Consider the following 18,039-nt stretch of genomic DNA (forward strand, 5'->3'; position numbering starts at 1 on the left):
ACTCAATATTTACAATATTGACAATTGATCTAAGCAAATCATTCCTTAGCTGTTCAGATACAGGAAAGACATCTTTAAAAAAAATCTGCTCAGCTTTTTTATTACTTCTAACCTATTTTTAAAGAATAAAACGGTTGTGATATTAATTAATATAGTTGAAGTGAATAATGTAGCTTCAGGAGAGTGTGATTAAGAAATATTTGGGATGTTCCTTTAATGACTCACTGGACCTTGAGTCATTTTGATACAGAAAAATACTTTCAATGTAATGCTAAGGATATCTCATTTTCCCTTACACTTGTAGTATTATTAAGCTAAAAAGCAAAATACTGTGGATGAAATAAAAACAAGGCCTAAAGAACTCTAATAATAATAATGAAGCAGCAGTGGGGCGGCACGGTAGCACAGTTGTTAGCACTGCTGCTTCACAGCTGCAGGGACCTGGATTTGATTCCCGGCTTGGGTCACTGTCTGTGTGGAGTTTGCACATTCTCCTCATGTCTGTGTGGGTTTCCTCTGAGTGTTCTGGATTCCTCCCACAGTCCAAAGATGTGTGGGTTAGGTTGATTGGTCATGCTAAAAATTGCCCCTTAGAGTCCTGAGATGTGTAGGTTTGAGGGATTAGCAGGTGGATATGGGGGTAGGGTCTGGGTAGGATTGTAGTCGGTGCAGACTCGATGGGCCAAATAGCTGCCTCCTGCAGTGTAGGATTTCTATGATTCTATAACTCGGGTCTGGTAACATCTGTGGACAGAGAAAGAGTTAGTGTTAGTTCTTTCTCCATGTGCTGTCAGATCTGCTGAGTTTTTCCAGCATTCCCTATTTTTATTATTGCTGACAAGACATTCATTTTGTTTTCTAACTTGAGCTGATTAACATTTTAGCTACTCTTTTATAGTTGCCTCCAGCATCTGCTAAACATGGAGTGAATATGAACACGGCCTCAGCAGCTTTTCAACAGGCAGGTGGCTATGGACAGCATGGATATGGGACAGGTATGTACTGCATATATAACATGTTGATGTAAAAGTATGAATTTGTTAATTTTGTCATGCTTGGAGCATTGCGGCTAATCTTTCCCCACCACCCTGCCTCTCCCCCACTTTTCTAGACCAGATACATTGAGACCATGTTCCTACTTCTGGTTACTATCTGGTCCCACCAATGGCAATGGAATTAATAACCAGGTCATCTCTAACAGAAGCAAAAATAGTAGAAATACTCAGGATCTGTCAAGATCAATAGAGAAAGAAAGAGTTAATGTTTCACGTTGATAGCCTTTCATCAGAACTAGAAAAAAACTTAGCCATGAAATAGATTTAAGCAAGTACTGAGGCAGGGAAAGTGTTTGGAAGGTGATGGTGGTGGGGAGAACAACAGGAAGGTCTGTGCAGAGATGGAAGGCAGGTGAGATGAAAAGACAATAATGCAAAGCCAAAATAAGATAATGGTGCAATTAGAGAAACAGATGTCACTAGGGGAAGTGTAAAGAGAAAAAACAGTCTCTGTGATGTAGGTTAAATGTTGAATCAGACATCAGGAAAAACTCTGCTCCTTCTCAGTTTCATGTTTTTAACATCTAGCTGAGGACAGGCAGGTGATTGATTTAATGTTTTGTCCAATAGAGAATGCCTCCAATCCTTCTAAAAGGTATGGATATCCTTTAAGAGCATACTCTGTTTTGGTAGTGATGTACCTCAATGTACCTTTTCTCATTCATTGTGTAGGTTCATTCATGAAGCATGGCCACTGGTGCCTGGTTAAGCATATCCTAGCAAGCATCAATGTCAACAGGAGGGAAAAACATGAATGAATGAACGACTTATGTATAGTAACATGGAAGCCTATCAGAAGTTCAGGGAAGAAATTTGCCTGGGGCCTAAGCAGATGAAGGCAAGGCTGCCAGTGGTGGAGCAAATGCTTAAGAGGCCAGAATTAAATGAGTACAGAAAATATTTTTAGATGCAAGAAAAAAGATTGTGAAGAGTAGTATAGCGTTGGAGATGAGAGGCAAGTTTTCATTTCATTTGATTACTGCAATAACTTTTTTATTGCAATTTTTCTGTAGAACTATAGAAAAGTTACAGCATAAAAGGAGGCCATTGAGCCTATCTTGGCCGTGCCAGCCCAAGAACACTCAGGTGCCCTATCTAATCCCACCTTCCTGCACCCGGCCCATTTCCCTGTAGTTTACAGTATTTGAGGTGCAGATCCAGGTGCTCTTTGAGTTTAAAGTCTCTATTTCCACTACCAACCTGGTTTTAGAATTTTGTACCAAGGGAAGCCAATTTATCCTGTCTACTCTATCTCTTTCCCCTCAATTTTGTATACTTCAATCAAGTCACCTCTCAGCCTTCTTTGTTCCAAAGAAAATAACTCTAACCTATCCAATTTCCTCATAGCTACACTTTTCTAATCCTGGCAACATTTTTGTAAACCTCCTCTGTATACTCAATAGCAATTGTGCCCTTCCTATAATGTGACCAGAGCTGCACACAATACTCTAGTTTTGGCCTCACCAGTGTTTTATCCAATTGCAACATTATATCCTTTTATAATCTCTTTCTGTGCCCATGAAGGTGAGCATTCGATATGCCTTCTGTACAATCTTATCTAATTGAGCTGCTGCCTTTACTTGTACGCCAAAATCTCTCACTTCATTTTGTTAAAACCCAAGCCAAAGCCCAAGTATTTTTTTGAAGCTAGCCTAGACCCCAAAGTTTACATTTGATTTTAGCATTGGTGAACATAAGGTGTTTCACTCCAGGTATGGTACAAGTGACCTATTAGGAAGCTTTTGTCTAAGTTTATTTAAGAATGCAGTTAAAATATAACAAAGAATTAGCAAAACTTTTACAAGTCTTGGCATAACTCCTAACAGCTAGCTATCTCTGTGGTTCCAAGTTAAACACCATCCCCATGGATGTACACACTTCTTCAGAGTGCACAAATGAGTATGCTCCCGTGAGGCTGGATTGTCAGCTTTTTAATACTTATGGACAGAAATCCAAGCCATAAGTTTGCAGAGAAGGATATTTCCTCAAAATGCCTTCAGACAGATAAACTTGATCTCTGGTGGTTTCCAGTTTTCAGACTCCATAGAGGGGGAAGGGGCGTGGGGATGGGAACTACTATTTCTCTCTGCTTCTGAGACCAAAACTAAACCTGAAATGCTCTGCGAAACATAGCTGTCATGAGGCTGTCAGTCAGGTCTAATCAAGCTCCACTCAGCATTCCAGGGGACATTAAAACCACAGAACACTGCACTTGACCATGTGATGTCAATTATACTGCTTCAGCAACAATAAAGGACATGGTCATAGACACAGTGTTGACAAAATTTCCAGGCCTGCTAGAAACATCTCAGAGAAACAGAATTAAAATAATTTCTTAAAGGCACAGTATCATCACAATCTACTCCTCTAAGTATGTTCCCATTTATTCTGTATTCCCTATAACTTTCTGACTTCCCTAAATGCATGACTTCATCCTGTATTGAAATCCATCTGCCACTTTACTGACCACTCCACCAACCTATCTATATCATTCTGGAGATCCTCTACACTATCCAATACTCAGCTAATCTTTGTCTGCAAATTTCCCAATCGTGTCCCCCATGTTCATGTCCTAATCATTAATATATAATCATTCCATTGGATGAATATTGTGGGCCTGTTGCTCCCTCCAATGTAGTGGACTCTGGGAAAAATATTTAAGGAAGAACTGGATAGATTTGTAGATGCTGAATTGTAAGTTTTGGTACCAGCAATATAGACAGCATAGTATTTTCTCATCTGCTACTTCATGTATTGTACTTATTCCTGACTTTTTGTAGGATCTGGTTTAGTGATCTCATTTGCTGAGTAGTTAAGACCATGACATAATGAGGAATGGATAATACCATTTAAAAGAGATAAACATTTGAAAAAGGATACAAGAACATAGTGAACTGGATTGCAGCAGATGGGGCCTATTAAGGAACTATTAACATAGAAATGTTAACATAGAAACATCTGTGATGTAATTCTCTTCATTTAATTCTGACAGCATTGCTTATTTAATTCAATCTCCCAGTTGAAAGTTTACAGACTATTACCGGAATGTAGTTTGTTCATTGAAAATTGATAGCACGTTGTCAGACTAATGGATTATTGGGTAAGAGGTTAGATTCTGAACAGTGTTTAAACCTCTCACTGTGGACAGGTAGTATTTTTTTGAAATTCTAAAATTTGAAACTTTGAGCAGAAGGAAGTTTGACCCCCCCGCCCCCGTTTCAGTTTGTTGATAACTTTGGCAAAATGTTGATCGTCTAGTCTACCCTTGTCAGCTGTGCAAGTTGGAATTAATATTTATAACGTACCTTCAGGAAATCAAGTTCAGTTTTGCTGAAGCTTTCAATTTTAAAACCTTCCAGTTTCATAATACTTTGAAATAGGTGTTTAAACATTCTCAAAAAGCTTTAAGGTGTAACCGTAAAAAGAGTTTCATTGGCTATTCTGTGGTACTGAACATGTGTACACATTGAAACAGACTTGCTTTTGATTTCTTGGCCATAGGCATTTAAATGGCCTACATAGCAAGCCTCAGCAGACTGATATGAAGATGCTCGTGTGGTGCTTGGAGGATAGCTAGTTCCCATGGATTTGTACCTGCAGCGCCACCTTCAGGAGTGGAGGATAGAAAATTGTAGACAGGCACAGTGAAAGGAAGAGATTCTATAGTCTAACTTTGTTCTTGATTGACAGGTTATGAGGATTTAAACCAAGGGGGTGGAGCTGGAGATTACAGCAAAGGTGCCTATAGTGGGTCTACTCAAGCACAAACCAAATCAGCTGCAGCTGGACCAGGGAAAGGTAAGGCTTGTGCATCAGTGCCATTTAGTATAGTGAGTCTTCTAACTGCTGCATGCCATGTTATTTGGTATGCTCTACATCAATGGGGGTAGTTACAGAATTGCGAATTAGAGAATTGTTCATTAGGTGGTGAAATGCACTCCAAGCCAGAAGTGATGTACAACAATTGATTGACGGGCTGTTTTCTGATAGTTTTGTCAGAAAACTCATTCCATCGTGTGTAGACAAATGGAAAGCTTACTATTGAAGTAGATTGTTGTATCCCAATGCACAGTGCACTGTGTTGTGGCATGGTGCTGCATAGACCAGAAATAGCATAGTTTGTCTCGTTGTTTGTCCTGGTAGCCAAATGCAGACGGGAGTGGCAGGAAGGAGGAGGTGTTTAGCTGACTTCTGCACCTATTGACCAAGGAAGTAAAGAATGAACCAAGGCTCCTGAAGGTATGCAGGTGATATTGCTGGACTGTGGTGATTTGGAAGTGACAAAATTGTTTGAAACAATTGAAATCGACATGAACATTGTGAGACTTAAATTTTTTTGCAGCATAGATGGCTTGTTGCGTGTGTCAAGAAAGGCTGTGATGGGCCTGGTAGTCTTCTACAATGCCTATAAATAGACCATGGTGTTTAGAGCTGATTCCTTCATTAGGGATACAGGGGAAATAAATAACTTCTCAACTGTAATGAGATTCTATTCATCTTCTCCAAAGGAATTGACCACCTGGAAAAGTGGTTAAACTTGGTTATAACTATTTAGTAAGGAGCTTAACTGAAATTGGAACTCTTGATTTGTATTCTATGTCCAAATTGTCTTGAGTATCATTTAATCTGCACTTGTGTACCAAGATTGAAAACTCCTATGTAATGCAGGGATATAATTAAAACTTGCAAAGTGCCCTAAGAACCAATTGCTTATCTATGGTCTAGGGAGAAGAGAACTATCTTATTGAAGTGGCAGTATTTTATCAGCAATTGACTTAACTATAGGAAGATGAACTGTATTGCATTAATTTGTGTCAGTGTTGCTATATTTTTAGGATTGCTGTGAATAGTGCATTCTTCAGTTATCACAGTGACAACTATTTATCTTGCAGGTATTTCTGTGAACTCCTCTAACATCGTTCCTGACATGACTGGCTCAGTATACAAGACTCAGGTGAATGACTTCTGGTTTAGTTTAAGCTAGTGGTGCCGAAGTTCCCCAATTTCTTGCTGAGCACTTCATTGGTGTTCACAGCTCATTTTCCTCAAGAAAAAAGTGGGGGTGAAATTGGTCTTCACCAACGATTGGAGTCAATTTTGCACTCTATATGTGTTTTATATTGAAGTGAATGGTTGGTTATCATGAAAAATTGACTAGTTCATTATGAAGAGATTTGTGCCACTGGCGAAGGTCGTTTATATGGAACGTGATCTTATTTTACAACTTGGGTGTGCATATATTACAAGTCTAGGATTATGCCTGACCACAGATTGTAATATGAACTGAGCAGGAAGGAAGTTTAGAATTTGGTGAGAATGGGAGTTTGGTGCAGAGGGGAAAGGAGAATTTCTGCCTCCCTAAATTTATGGTTTGTGTAAACTTGAGACAATAATAATTCAAATTTTGTTGAGTTTTTAATCACTTAGTATAATTATATATTTGAGATACAAATAAAACTCGTAACAGAATAAAAAGCAATTACCTATAAACAAATAAAGACTGAGCAGTTGAGGACTAAAGATATCAAACTAGGATAACTGAACTGGGTTTCAAATGTCATCTTCCCAGTTTAACCACTTGGCTGAGGCATCCAGTAATGCTGCAGGTCAGCAGGTTGGAAATGCTTTTTTTTTGAACTGGGAGACAAAAAGCAGAAATGATACGTCAACAGGTCTAGGTACACTTTAGAGTATATGCAGCACAATTTTGGGACTATGAGTTTATGGAGTGTAGAACATGGCTGACCAGCAAGTTATGCATTGGAATGTCAAAAACTTTGTTAAGTTGGAGGTTTCAGCAGCAAGTGGGGTCAAAGACCAGCCATGTTGTAAAGTGGAAATGGATGACCTTGGCTGTGAATGTGTTGGAAGCTCATCTTAGGGTCAGATGTGACATTGTGATTGCGAACAATTTGATTTAACTTTGCTATTGCCGAGCAGAGGTAATGGAACTAGGGAATAGTTTATGGTGAGTGTGGAATACAATGGCTTTGGTCTTTCCACTACTTGGAAAAATTTCTGCTTGTCCATGCAGTCTGACAATTTAGAGGCATAGAAGGGGCTGAGAGAGGTTATGACAAAGTAGAACATGTGTAGTAATGTGCTGTTGCTAATAGCAGTATGTTGATAAGTAATAGAAGGGGACCGAGGATCACTTCATGGGAACCACCAGAAGTAATAGTGTGGGAATAGGTAGAGAAGCCATTGAGGTTGATTCTGACTATAACCGGATAGATAAATGGAGCAAACGAGTGCCTCAGCTGGAGTGGTGTTGGAAGATTGTTGACCATACAATGACAAAGGCTACAGGAGAACAGGGACATAGAATGTCACCTCACTTTGATGGGATCGATCTGCTTTTCATAAATGGAAATTGCACAATTGAGATGTTGGGGGTGATTCTCCCAAAAGTGCTGAATTGGTGAGAAAACTGTTATAGATCACAACAGTTCAGCTTCTCACCTGAATTTCCGCACTCTGTGCACTGCAGAATTCCCAGTCGTGAATCTCATTAAAAACCGGGGGGTGGGGGATGCTTATTAGCACAGGAGTTTGAGAGTTCTGAAGCTCTGCGCATGTGCAGTGGCCCCAAACTGTCAAACTCCTGTTTGCTGGCCAGCAAGTGAGCTGGCCAGCCTGGGATCCCTGCAGTGCTGCCCTTCTAGCCCCACAACAAATCCTGGGCCAGCCCTCACTGCCCCACCCCCAGCAGTGGTGATCTCTTCCCCCTGGGTCAGAACCCTCCTGAAGGCAGATGGCAGACCACCCCCTGGCAGACTGCCTGCCCCAATCACTGCCCTCCATTCCAGACTGATCCCAATGCAGTGGCAGTGGGACACCACACCCTGCCTGCTTGGTACTGCCCAATGCCTGGTGGGCAGTGGTAAGGTGCTCCCGGGCATGGGCACTTTGCCCCGATGGGGCATAACCCCTGCTGCCTGCAAACCCCCCCCCCCCCCCACCCCTCACAAACTCCCAATCTGGGGGCCCCTGCTTCTCCCCTCCCCCCTCCCCCCTCCCCCCACTCACCCACTTCATTCCAGTGGGGTCTTGCGCCAGTTCCCTGAAGCTACTGTAAACCCCGTCAGAATTAGGTACTCCTGGCAGGGTGGAAGATTCGGTCAGAACCTGAAAGGTCCTGATAATTAGCAAATCTACATATTTAAAATAGTTTTTTTTTTAAATTAAGTTATTTACTTGCCTTCCCTGCCAACTCACTTGCTTTTTCTCAGGGTGGAACAGTCAATTACTAGAGGGCATAAGTTTAAGATGCGAGGGACAAGGTTTAAAGGAGGCATACGAGTCAAGTTTTTTACACAAGGTGGTGGGTGCCTGGAACTCGCTGCTGGGGCAATAGTGGAAGCAGACACGATAGTGAGTTTTAAGGGGTGTCTGGACAAATACATGAATAGGATGGGAATGGAGGGATACGCTCCCCAGAAGGGTAGGGGTTTTGAGTTCAGTTGGGCAGCATGGTCGTTGCAGGCTTGGAGGGCCGAAGGGCCTGTTCATGTGCTGTAATTTTCTTTGTTCTTTGCTCCTGCTGGTTTCCAGTGTGGTCCTGCTCGCTGGCTCTGGGAGATGCGCATGCATTCCCCGCACCTGCACAAATCCCCATTCAAGGCTGCTGACGTGCGTCTCCAGCTGGACCTGCCAAAAAAAGTGGCAGGTGCGGATGGGACAATTGTGGCCGTTATCTTCAAATTCTGTAGACAGGTCTCAGTTGTGCCAGACTCTTTGGATTTATCAGCCAATAATTTGGATTTCAATCCTACCCCAAGCAGCTGCAGCAAGAAGTCACCTGAGAAATGAAATGGTAATTTTGCTCTGTATAGTTTTGCAAGTATTCTTTGTGCACTCTGGAATTGACTGGTTAGTAATTGTATGTATGTACTGAGTTTTGTGTTTTGCTTGAAAGATGGGAGGAAAAAGCAGTTGGCCTGAGGAGCATCTTGAGCAGCAGTGTAGAGATAATCACTGTCATTATCATGACTCATTTGAGTCTTAATCACAACTATGCAAAACACTTTGCACATTTGTTTCATTGCATGTATGATGTGAAAGTTTGCCATATTCAAAATTAACATTTCATGTTACTGATGCTCTGAACTGCCAGAAACCTTCAGTTTTAATTAAAAATTTCTCTCTTTTTCTGCAGTCTTTTGATAAGCAGGGATTTCATGCTGGTACACCACCTCCATTCAATCTGCCTTCAGCACTTGGAGGAACAGGTACCCTAAACCCTGGTGCAGCTGCAGGGTATGCTCCACCTTTTTTACACATTGTGTCAACTCACCAGCAGCCTCACTCCCAAATGCTGCATCATCATCTGCAACAGGATAATCAGGTAAATACAAAGAACGCTTACAAGAAAAAAGTGAGAAATATTTTCAAGAATGGGCATCATTCTTAGTATCTTTAAGGACACAAAGTCCAAAACCATAATTGTGGCCTGGCATAACCCAATTACAGTCAAGCCAAGGGATCAACCCTGGTTCAAACAGTGCAGGAGAGCATTCCAAGGGCAGCAGGTGTACCTAGAAATGAGATGTCAACCTGGTAAATCTACAACACAAACTTCTTGCATGTCAAACACTGGAAGCAGCATGCAGTAGACAGCTAAGTGATCCCACAATCTATGGTTTAGATCAAAGTTCTGCAGTCTTGCCACATCTGGGTGTGAATGGTGATGGATGATTAACAACTGACTAGAAAAAGAAACTCCAAATATCCACTTAATAATGGGAGAGTCCAGCATATCTGTAGACTGACACCCCAACCCTTCATGTCTGTTCCTGCTGGAAGGCCCACTCTGGACCCAACACTCCAGGTTCCATTCTGAGACCTTCTCTTCCCATCCCTCTGTCCATACTCATCCAGAAGCTTTTCAGAAGCCAGCTTCGGGACAAGCAACTCTGCAGCATTTTTCAAATTTTACAAATGTCTGTCTTTCCATGGATCCTTTGGGAGGCCCCCATAAACCCCCTGGCTTCTATGGACCCCAATCTGGATGCCCCTGTGCTAGCCTATCTGCCCTTTTGCAATTGATAATATCATCACTCTTTGCTACACCTCCAAATTTGGTATTGTTAACATTTTGAAATTTTACTCTACTTCATTATCCAAGTCATGTACATATATCAAAAAAAGCAGTGGTCCTAATATTGATCTTTGGGAACATCACTTTCTACCATTCTCCAGCCTGAAAATCAGCCATTGCTGTTCTTTGTCCTCAAGCCATTTTTTAAAGTCCCATGTTCTCTTATTCAGTAGGCCTCTATTGGAAATCGGCCTTTTATATGCTACTTTGTCAAATGCTCTCTTAAAATCTAAATGGACAAAACCCACCACATCACCCTTCTCTGGTTCATAGATCAGCCAAGAATTCCATTGAATAGCGGAACAAGCTCAGGACTAGATAGCCTACTCCTGTTTTTATGTTCCTTGGTGATGCTTTTTAAAAAGCAACCATTCTTCTTGCATATCTGAGAGTTGCTGGTAGCATGTACCTAAACAGCAGTTAGCATATTGAAAATGGCAAGGGAACAAGAAACATTAAAGACAGGAAGATCTGGATTGAAGTGGGCTGTTTCTCTCAGTTCAGAGAGCTTCGTGTTGCATCTTGCATTGAAAAACTAACTTTGCCATGAATTAAACTCAATTTTTTTGCTCACTTGATTCTAAATTTTGCAGAACGGAATATTAAACTGAGCAGAGACATCTGTTCATTAATAAAGTAGTCTTTGGAAAACTTGTATATTTTGTCAGCAAGGGCATTTTAAAATCTTGGTATCACTTAGGTTTTGATTTTTAATTTCTTTATAAAGAAATGAATTGCTCGAAACACCTCAATGTTACAAATGTATTGTGCATTGCCAATCCGCTAATTATTGCAAATCCTTTGCATCATTCATAAATTCAGCCTTATTTATTAATTCCCTATTTGGCATGCATGGCCATCTTATGTTCAGCCTTTAGCCTCAAGCTTGCAATGTAGGGTCATGTTCCTGGTTTATGTTGCATTGTCAAATGCAGTTGTAATAGCATTTGGAACGCTGAAGTTTGTTTTGGTTGACCCTCTGCTAGGAGGGTGAAACTTAGCTGAGATTCTTGGGCATATCTGTAAATTATGGATACTAAGAGAGTATAGGGTTGCATGTAATTGTTTTCTTTATTTAAATGGATTGATGAATCCTGCTTCCTGGGCTTGTATTGCCTTAAAAATGCCTACTTGGTTAAGCTATTTGGATGACTGGCTGTGGAATGATCATCTCAGAATGTAATGTCTTTGGGTGAGGGAAAATGACAGTGAAAGTTATTCTTGGCTGAAGAAGTTGAACACATTTTGACTGCCTATTTTAATATGGACATTTTTCTAACTGGTTCATTTTGACTTGCAGGGCGGATCTGGACAGCGCAATCAGCAGAGCAGCATACCACAGAAGTCTCAGGTTAACAAACCCAACTATGGCAGCTCTCCATACTGGGGGAATTAAACTGAATGCTGTTGCCTACTTTTTGTAAAAGGAAGAAGAAAACTGGTTGGCCAAATGTCTATGTTGGGGGGGGAAGAAAATCTTAACGTACCTTAAATGTGACAGTTGCCTGCTTTGATTTGCTGTTGTATGTAATATATTTATGTATGTATTTGTATATGTAATAGAGCCTAGATGTGGTTTCTGCACTTGAAGCCTTTCTTCATAGGGGAAGATTAATAAACTCTCAGTAACAATGCATATTTGTTTGAGCTCTGTGGGCTTTATAAATGGACAGTGTTTTGCAGTATTGAAAATGGGGTTCCCCTTGTTTTGCTTTCAGTTAGTTTATGGAGAACCCCAGGAAGAAGGGGGGAAACTTTGTAGAAATCCAGATCCTGTGCATAACTTTTTTTATGACTATCCTATTAATTTTGTATTGATCAAACTTGGACAGTCTTAGTTTTAAGTTTTCCACCTGAATCTTTGGATGATTTTCAAAGAAAACTGTTCATAAGCAAAAATTGTTTTTATTCATTGTCCTGAAACTGTGTATTTATCTTTGAAGGTATTTATTTAATATTTAAAAATGCACAGCCTCCAGTATGTCACACATATACATTTATTTGGTATACTTCCCTTCTTGCCTATGGTCACCAGAGCTGGTAGTTTTGTAGATTTTCACTTCCAATATAACATCCCATTCAGCAATTCTATTCTTAACCTGAGCCAATATGGTGAATATTTTAGTTTAATTTCCTTTTAACCCCAACCTAATAAAAGCTCTGAGCGATAAAACCATGTTTGAAATTTTTGTTGCTGGTGCAGTTTATTTCACTTTAGATTGCAGTAGTTCATTTTTTGACATTTACAATCAGGACACAAGTTAAAATATAGAGGCCAAAAGTGAATCAGATGAAATTTTTCTTTTAAAAACATAGTGAGGCATTTGATTTTAAATTAATGCTATAATTATGAACATGGAAATTGTAATTGAGTTGACAGATCCCTTGTTAAGTACAAGAAGAAGTGGGCAAGACCACTTGAAGCTGAAAGGTATAGGATTTCCAAGTGAAAAATTAGATTAATTGTGGAGGGCAAAGATGTGGTAGACTAAATAATGTTTTTTTTATAAATAGTCAAGATAAGGTTGCAGGTATGCTACAAGGCATGATAGAATAGTTGAAAGAAAGAGAATTGTGTAAACTGATGTCCACTTCCGAATGTGACCATCAATATTTTTTTCCCATCACCCAGATTCTTCATATTAATCTCTGGTCAACCCTCTTTGTGTGTCCATTGTAAATTTCAACTAGTGCAAAATTGCCCACTTTAGCACTTTATCATCTATTATAATAATTAGTCTTGAAGCACAGCAAAGGTTTTGGAATTGTTCACTTTCAAAACTGTCTCGACTTTATATATTGCAGATTGCAGCCTTGGGATCTGGCTGGAAGATTGAGGGAGTTGAATTGTGTACAATTATTAGCCATGTGATGCCTATGTTTCACGGTCAGATTTTTTGGTGACTTCAGGGATTAATTTATACTTTATGGTTTCTGGATTCACTTAGTGTAATCTTGTTGAATAGAAATTCTGATTCATGCCTGTCTTACCTCAATCTACAAATTACATTGTCTGGAAGCAAAATTATTCAAGTTGATGACCATGTCCATAGGATCTCTTTTATAGTGATAAAACTTTAATTGTGTACTTCAAGTTTCCATCATCCTTCATTATCTTTTGAAATAATGGCTCATATTTTGCAGCCAGCTGTAAAGACATATCTCACTGTTGACTGTTTAAAAAGCTACCCATAAACTTTAGTGGGTTCCATGAATGTTGATATTTCCCTGTTCCAATGTGGCCTTGAATCTGGCACCATCAAAACGGCATCTGCAGCATGCAACAACCCAACAACAGTGAACTCTTCAAGTGAACTAGCTAATCAGATTGAAGAATCTCAGACAGTTAAGTAAAAAGCTCCACATTTGTACAAATTTATTTTTCAGGTTCAAAGGTTTTTCAGCCATTATTTTGCCAGTCTGTGTGCATAATATCTATTATCTCCCTGTCCCTTTGCATGTTGGTTCAATCTGTCTTCATCCTCTAAATTATGAGTTAATCTTCTGCAAGGACATTTGAGGTCCTGTTTGAATTGATCTCAATGGCTCTAGAATCTGATGGCTGGAGAAATGTTATAGGATGTAGGACATGTTATAACTGCTTTACTCTTCTGTTACTATTATCATTGCCATGTGCCATTGGAGATAAATGAGAGATAACTACCTTGCTCTTTAATATCCTTCTGAGTTTCTGAAATTCTGGCTCGGACCTCAACTCTTCTTCCTTCTGTATCATTAGTTTCCACATGGACCACTACTTCTGGCTGTTACCCTCCCACCATCAATTTCTACACCCTACTTTACCCTGGCACCAGGTGATGCATTGTATCCTGGGATATTGTGGAAGGCTAGGGAGGAAATTGCAGGTCCCCTTGCAGAGATATTTGAATCATCAATGGTCACAGGTGAGGTGCCTGAAGTTTAGAGAGTGGCAAATGTGCCTTTGTTTAAAAAGGGCTGCAGGGAAAAGCCTGGGAACTACAGACCGGTGAGTCTCACATCTGTGGTGGGTAAGTTGTTGGAAGGTGTTTTGAGAGACAGGATCTACAGGCATTTAGGGAGGCAAGGACTGATTAGGGACAGTGAGCGTGGCTTTTGTGAAAATCATGTCTCTCAAATTTGATTGCGTTTTTTGAACGGGTAACCAAGAAGGTAGATGAGGACAGTGCAATTGATGTTGTCTACATGGACCTTAGCAAGACCTTTGACAGGGTACTGCATGATAAGTTGTTGCATAAGGTTAAATCTCACGGAATCCAAGGTGAGGTAGCTAAATGGATACAAAACTGCCTTGATGACAGAATGTGGATGTGCCAGCGTTGGACTGGGGTAAACACAGTAAAAAGTCTGACAACACCAGGTTTTAGTCCAACTGATTTATTTGATAGTAAACACACAAGCTTTCGGGTTAGTCCCTTCGTCAGGTGAATGGAGAGTTCTGGCCTCAGACAGAGCATAGAAAGCACAGACAGTTTACAGATTACTGATTAGAATGCGAATCTTTACACCTAACCTGCTGTTCAAGTCTTGAAGTGGCCGACAATGTGAGTGGAAGGAGCACTCATCACAGGTTAAAGAGATGTGTATTGTCTCCAGACAGCACAGTGAGTGAGGTTTTGCAAACCCAGGCAAGTGTTGGGGGTTACAGATAGTGCGACATGAACCCAAGAACTTTATATGCTCTGTCTGAGGCCAGAACTCTCCATTCACCTGACGAAGGGACTAACCCGAAAGCTTGATGACAGAAGACAGAGGGTGGTTGTAGATGGTTGTTTTTCAAACTAAAGACCTGTGACCGGTGGTGTGCCTCAGTGTTAGGTCCACTTTTGTCATTTATGTTAATGATTTGGATGAGAAATATAGGAGGCATGGTTAGTAAGTTTGCAGATGACACCAAGATTGGTGGCATAGTGGACAGTGAAGAAAGTTATCTCCAATTGCAATGTGATCTTGATCAATTGGGCCAGTGGGCTGATGAATGGCAGATGGAATTTAATTTAGATAAATGGGGATGATGCATTTTGGTAGATTGACTTAGCAGGACTTAGTTAATGGAAGGGCATTGGGGAGAGTTACAGAACAAAGATCTAGGGGTACAGGTTCATAGCTCCTTGAAAGTGGAGTCATAGGTGGACAGAGTGGTGAAGAAGGCATTCAGTATGTCTGATTTCATTGGTCAGAACATTGAATACAGGAGTTGAGATGTCTTGTTGAAGTCATACATGACATTGGTACAACCACACTTGGAATACTGTGTACAGTTCTGGTCACCCTAGAAAGGATATTATTAAACTGTTGTTTGTCCATCGTCAATGAGGACATCAACACCATTAGTCATTTTGAGACTGGATGCGGTGTGTCCGAAGATGACTGACCAGACCTATTCGGGCACGGAATGCCCTGGCGCATATTGGACAGATTTGTGTGGGCACTGTAGTTGTTGTGGTGGCAGCTCTGGACTTGCGCAACTTGCGTTCAAGTTGTGCATCAGCAATACACCTTGCTTCATGGATGAGGCAGTGCCAGGTAGGGCAGTTTTGTGCTAGCGTTTCCCAGGCGGTCGTGTCTATGTCAAGTGACTTCAGGGAGGCCTTGAGTGTGTCTTTGAAACATTTCTTCTGCCCTCCATGCAAGTGTCTTCCAGCAGCGAGTTCCCCAAAAAGGAGCTGCTTGGTATGCACTTGTCTGGCATACGGATGATATGACCTGCCTACTGGGTCTGCACTCATCAGCAATGTGTGGACTGATGGTAGACTTGCTGTAGAGAAAACTTCAGTGTCTGGTACTTGTCTTGCCATCTGCGTAATATTCTGCAAAGACAAGTCATGTGGAAATGATTGAGCTGTCATGCATGCCTTTGATACACAGTCCACGTTTCACAGGCATACAGGAGGGTAATGAGTACCGCGGCGCTGTAGACCTTCAGTTTTGTTGCTGGGTTGATCCCTCAACGTTCCCATACAGTGGAGTGCAGTCTACCAAAAGCAGAACTTACCTTTGCTATTCTGCCGTTAACTTATGTATCAATAGTCACTGTTTGGAAAAGGGTGCTGCCAAGATAAGTGAACTGGACAACTGCCTGTAGTTTCTGCCCTTTGATTGTGATTATGGGTTCTGTGTATGGTGCATGAGGAGCAGACTGGTGCATGACTTCAGTCTTTTTAATGTTGATGGTGAGTCCAAAGTTGTCACAGGCTGTGGAAAATTTGTCCATACTGACCTGCATCTCTGGCTCTGAGCCAGTATACAGGGCGCAGCCATCGGCAAAGAGGAAGTCTCTCAGAACAGTTTCCTTCACTTTGGTAATAATTTGAAGTCTCCTAAAGTTGAAGAGCTTCCCATCCACTCTGTACTTGAGGCTGATTCTAGCAACACTGTCCTGGAAGGCATCATTTAGCATGGCAGTCAGCATCTTGCTGAATAGTGTGGGTGCGAGCACAGAGCCCTGTTTGACGCCATTGGTGACTGGGAATGCCTCAGAGGATTCTCCACCATCAATACTCCGGCCATCATGGAACTGGCATACCATCTGTATGAATTTGGGGGGCAGCTGAACTTTGACATGATCCTCCACAGGCCTTGTCAGCTTAAGGCTTTTGTGAGATCAACAAAGGTTGTGTGGAGCTCATGATTTTGCTCCTGACACTTCTCCTGAAGTTGGCATGCAGCAAAAATCATGTCATTAGTCCTGTGACCTTTGCAGAAGCCACACTGGACGATGGAAGCAGGCCCAGCTCCAGATGAATGACCAGACGATTTAGCAGGACTTTTGCAAGGGTTTTTCCTGTGATGGAGAGCAGCGAGATTCCTCGGTTGTTGAATACTTGCTGATTGCTTTTCCTCTTAAAGATGCTTCCATCGTACACCTCTACAAGTTCCTGAGGATCCTAGCTTCCAAAAGGACTGGAACAAGTCCGGTGAGCTTCTCAATAAGTACAGGACCAGCAGCTTTGTAGATCTCTGTGGGTACGGCATCTGCCCCTGGGGCTTTGCCACTGGATAGCTGGCTGACAGCTTTCGTGACTTTGGCGATTACCAGTGGGTCATCCATGGAGCTGTTGATATTGATCTGGGGAATCCTGTCTGTTGCCTCATCATTAATAGATGACAGTCGGTTGAGAACGGCTCAAAGTGTTCAGCCCATCTCTGCAGGATCTGAGCCCTCTTTGTAATGAGAATTGTACCATTACTTAGGAGGGGGGAGCTCCCAAGAGATTGAGGTCTGTAGAGAGTGTTGAGGGCTTCATAGCACCATTTCAAGTCATTTCTGTCAGCGTATCCCTGTATTTCATTTGCCTTGGCACTCTGTCAGGCATCCTGCATTTTACACAGTTTATTCTGGAGTGTCCTGCGAGCACTGGTAAAAACGTTTTTCTTGGCAGTTGATGATGGATTTTTCTGACAGGCCCGATGAAGACGGTGCTTTTCAACAAGTAGAGCCTGTATCTCCTCATCATTCTCATCGGACCAGTCATGCTGCTTGCGGGTAGAAGGCCCAAGCATCTTCAATGCAGATGAATGGACAGCATCCCTGAAGCATTCCCAGTTGTCCTCGGCACTGCCTGTGAGGTGTAGGTCAGCAAGCATGATTTCTAAGTGTTCAGCCAGTGCTGAAGCTATGCTGGGGTTCTTTAGCTTGGCTGCATTGATTCTTTTCATAACCTTGATTCCTTGTGGTTGCCTCTTGGGTCTGATGCAGAGCCTCATTTTGGAGACAATGAGCCTGTAATCTGTCCAGCAGTCAGCACCACATGTGGCCTTGGTCACATCCTGCCTGTCTTTTCTCCTGACAATGACATAGTCAATATAATTAGAGCGGGGGTGTATCCAGGAGGTCTTGTTATGGTAGGCAGAGGGAAAGTTGTGTTGATGAGGTTGTGTGCC

At 41.5% G+C, this 18,039-nt stretch overlaps 1 protein-coding gene across 1 annotated transcript in view; it reads left to right on the forward strand.

Annotated features, from left to right (window-relative positions):
- Positions 1-12,340, forward strand: part of ubap2a (ubiquitin associated protein 2a) — a 144,298-nt gene extending 131,958 nt beyond the window's left edge. The window contains exons 25-28 of the mRNA XM_080213840.1: positions 4,746-4,853; positions 5,948-6,009; positions 9,214-9,402; positions 11,456-12,340. Of these exons, the coding sequence (XP_080069966.1) occupies positions 4,746-4,853; positions 5,948-6,009; positions 9,214-9,402; positions 11,456-11,551 (455 nt within the window). The 3' untranslated portion in view covers positions 11,552-12,340. The remainder of the gene's footprint in view (positions 1-4,745; positions 4,854-5,947; positions 6,010-9,213; positions 9,403-11,455) is intronic.
- The last annotated feature ends 5,699 nt before the right edge of the window (positions 12,341-18,039 follow it).

The sequence above is a fragment of the Carcharhinus amblyrhynchos genome, chromosome 1, assembly GCF_965287045.1.
Source record: "Carcharhinus amblyrhynchos chromosome 1, sCarAmb.v2.hapA, whole genome shotgun sequence".
Taxonomy (NCBI): Eukaryota; Metazoa; Chordata; class Chondrichthyes; order Carcharhiniformes; family Carcharhinidae; genus Carcharhinus; species Carcharhinus amblyrhynchos.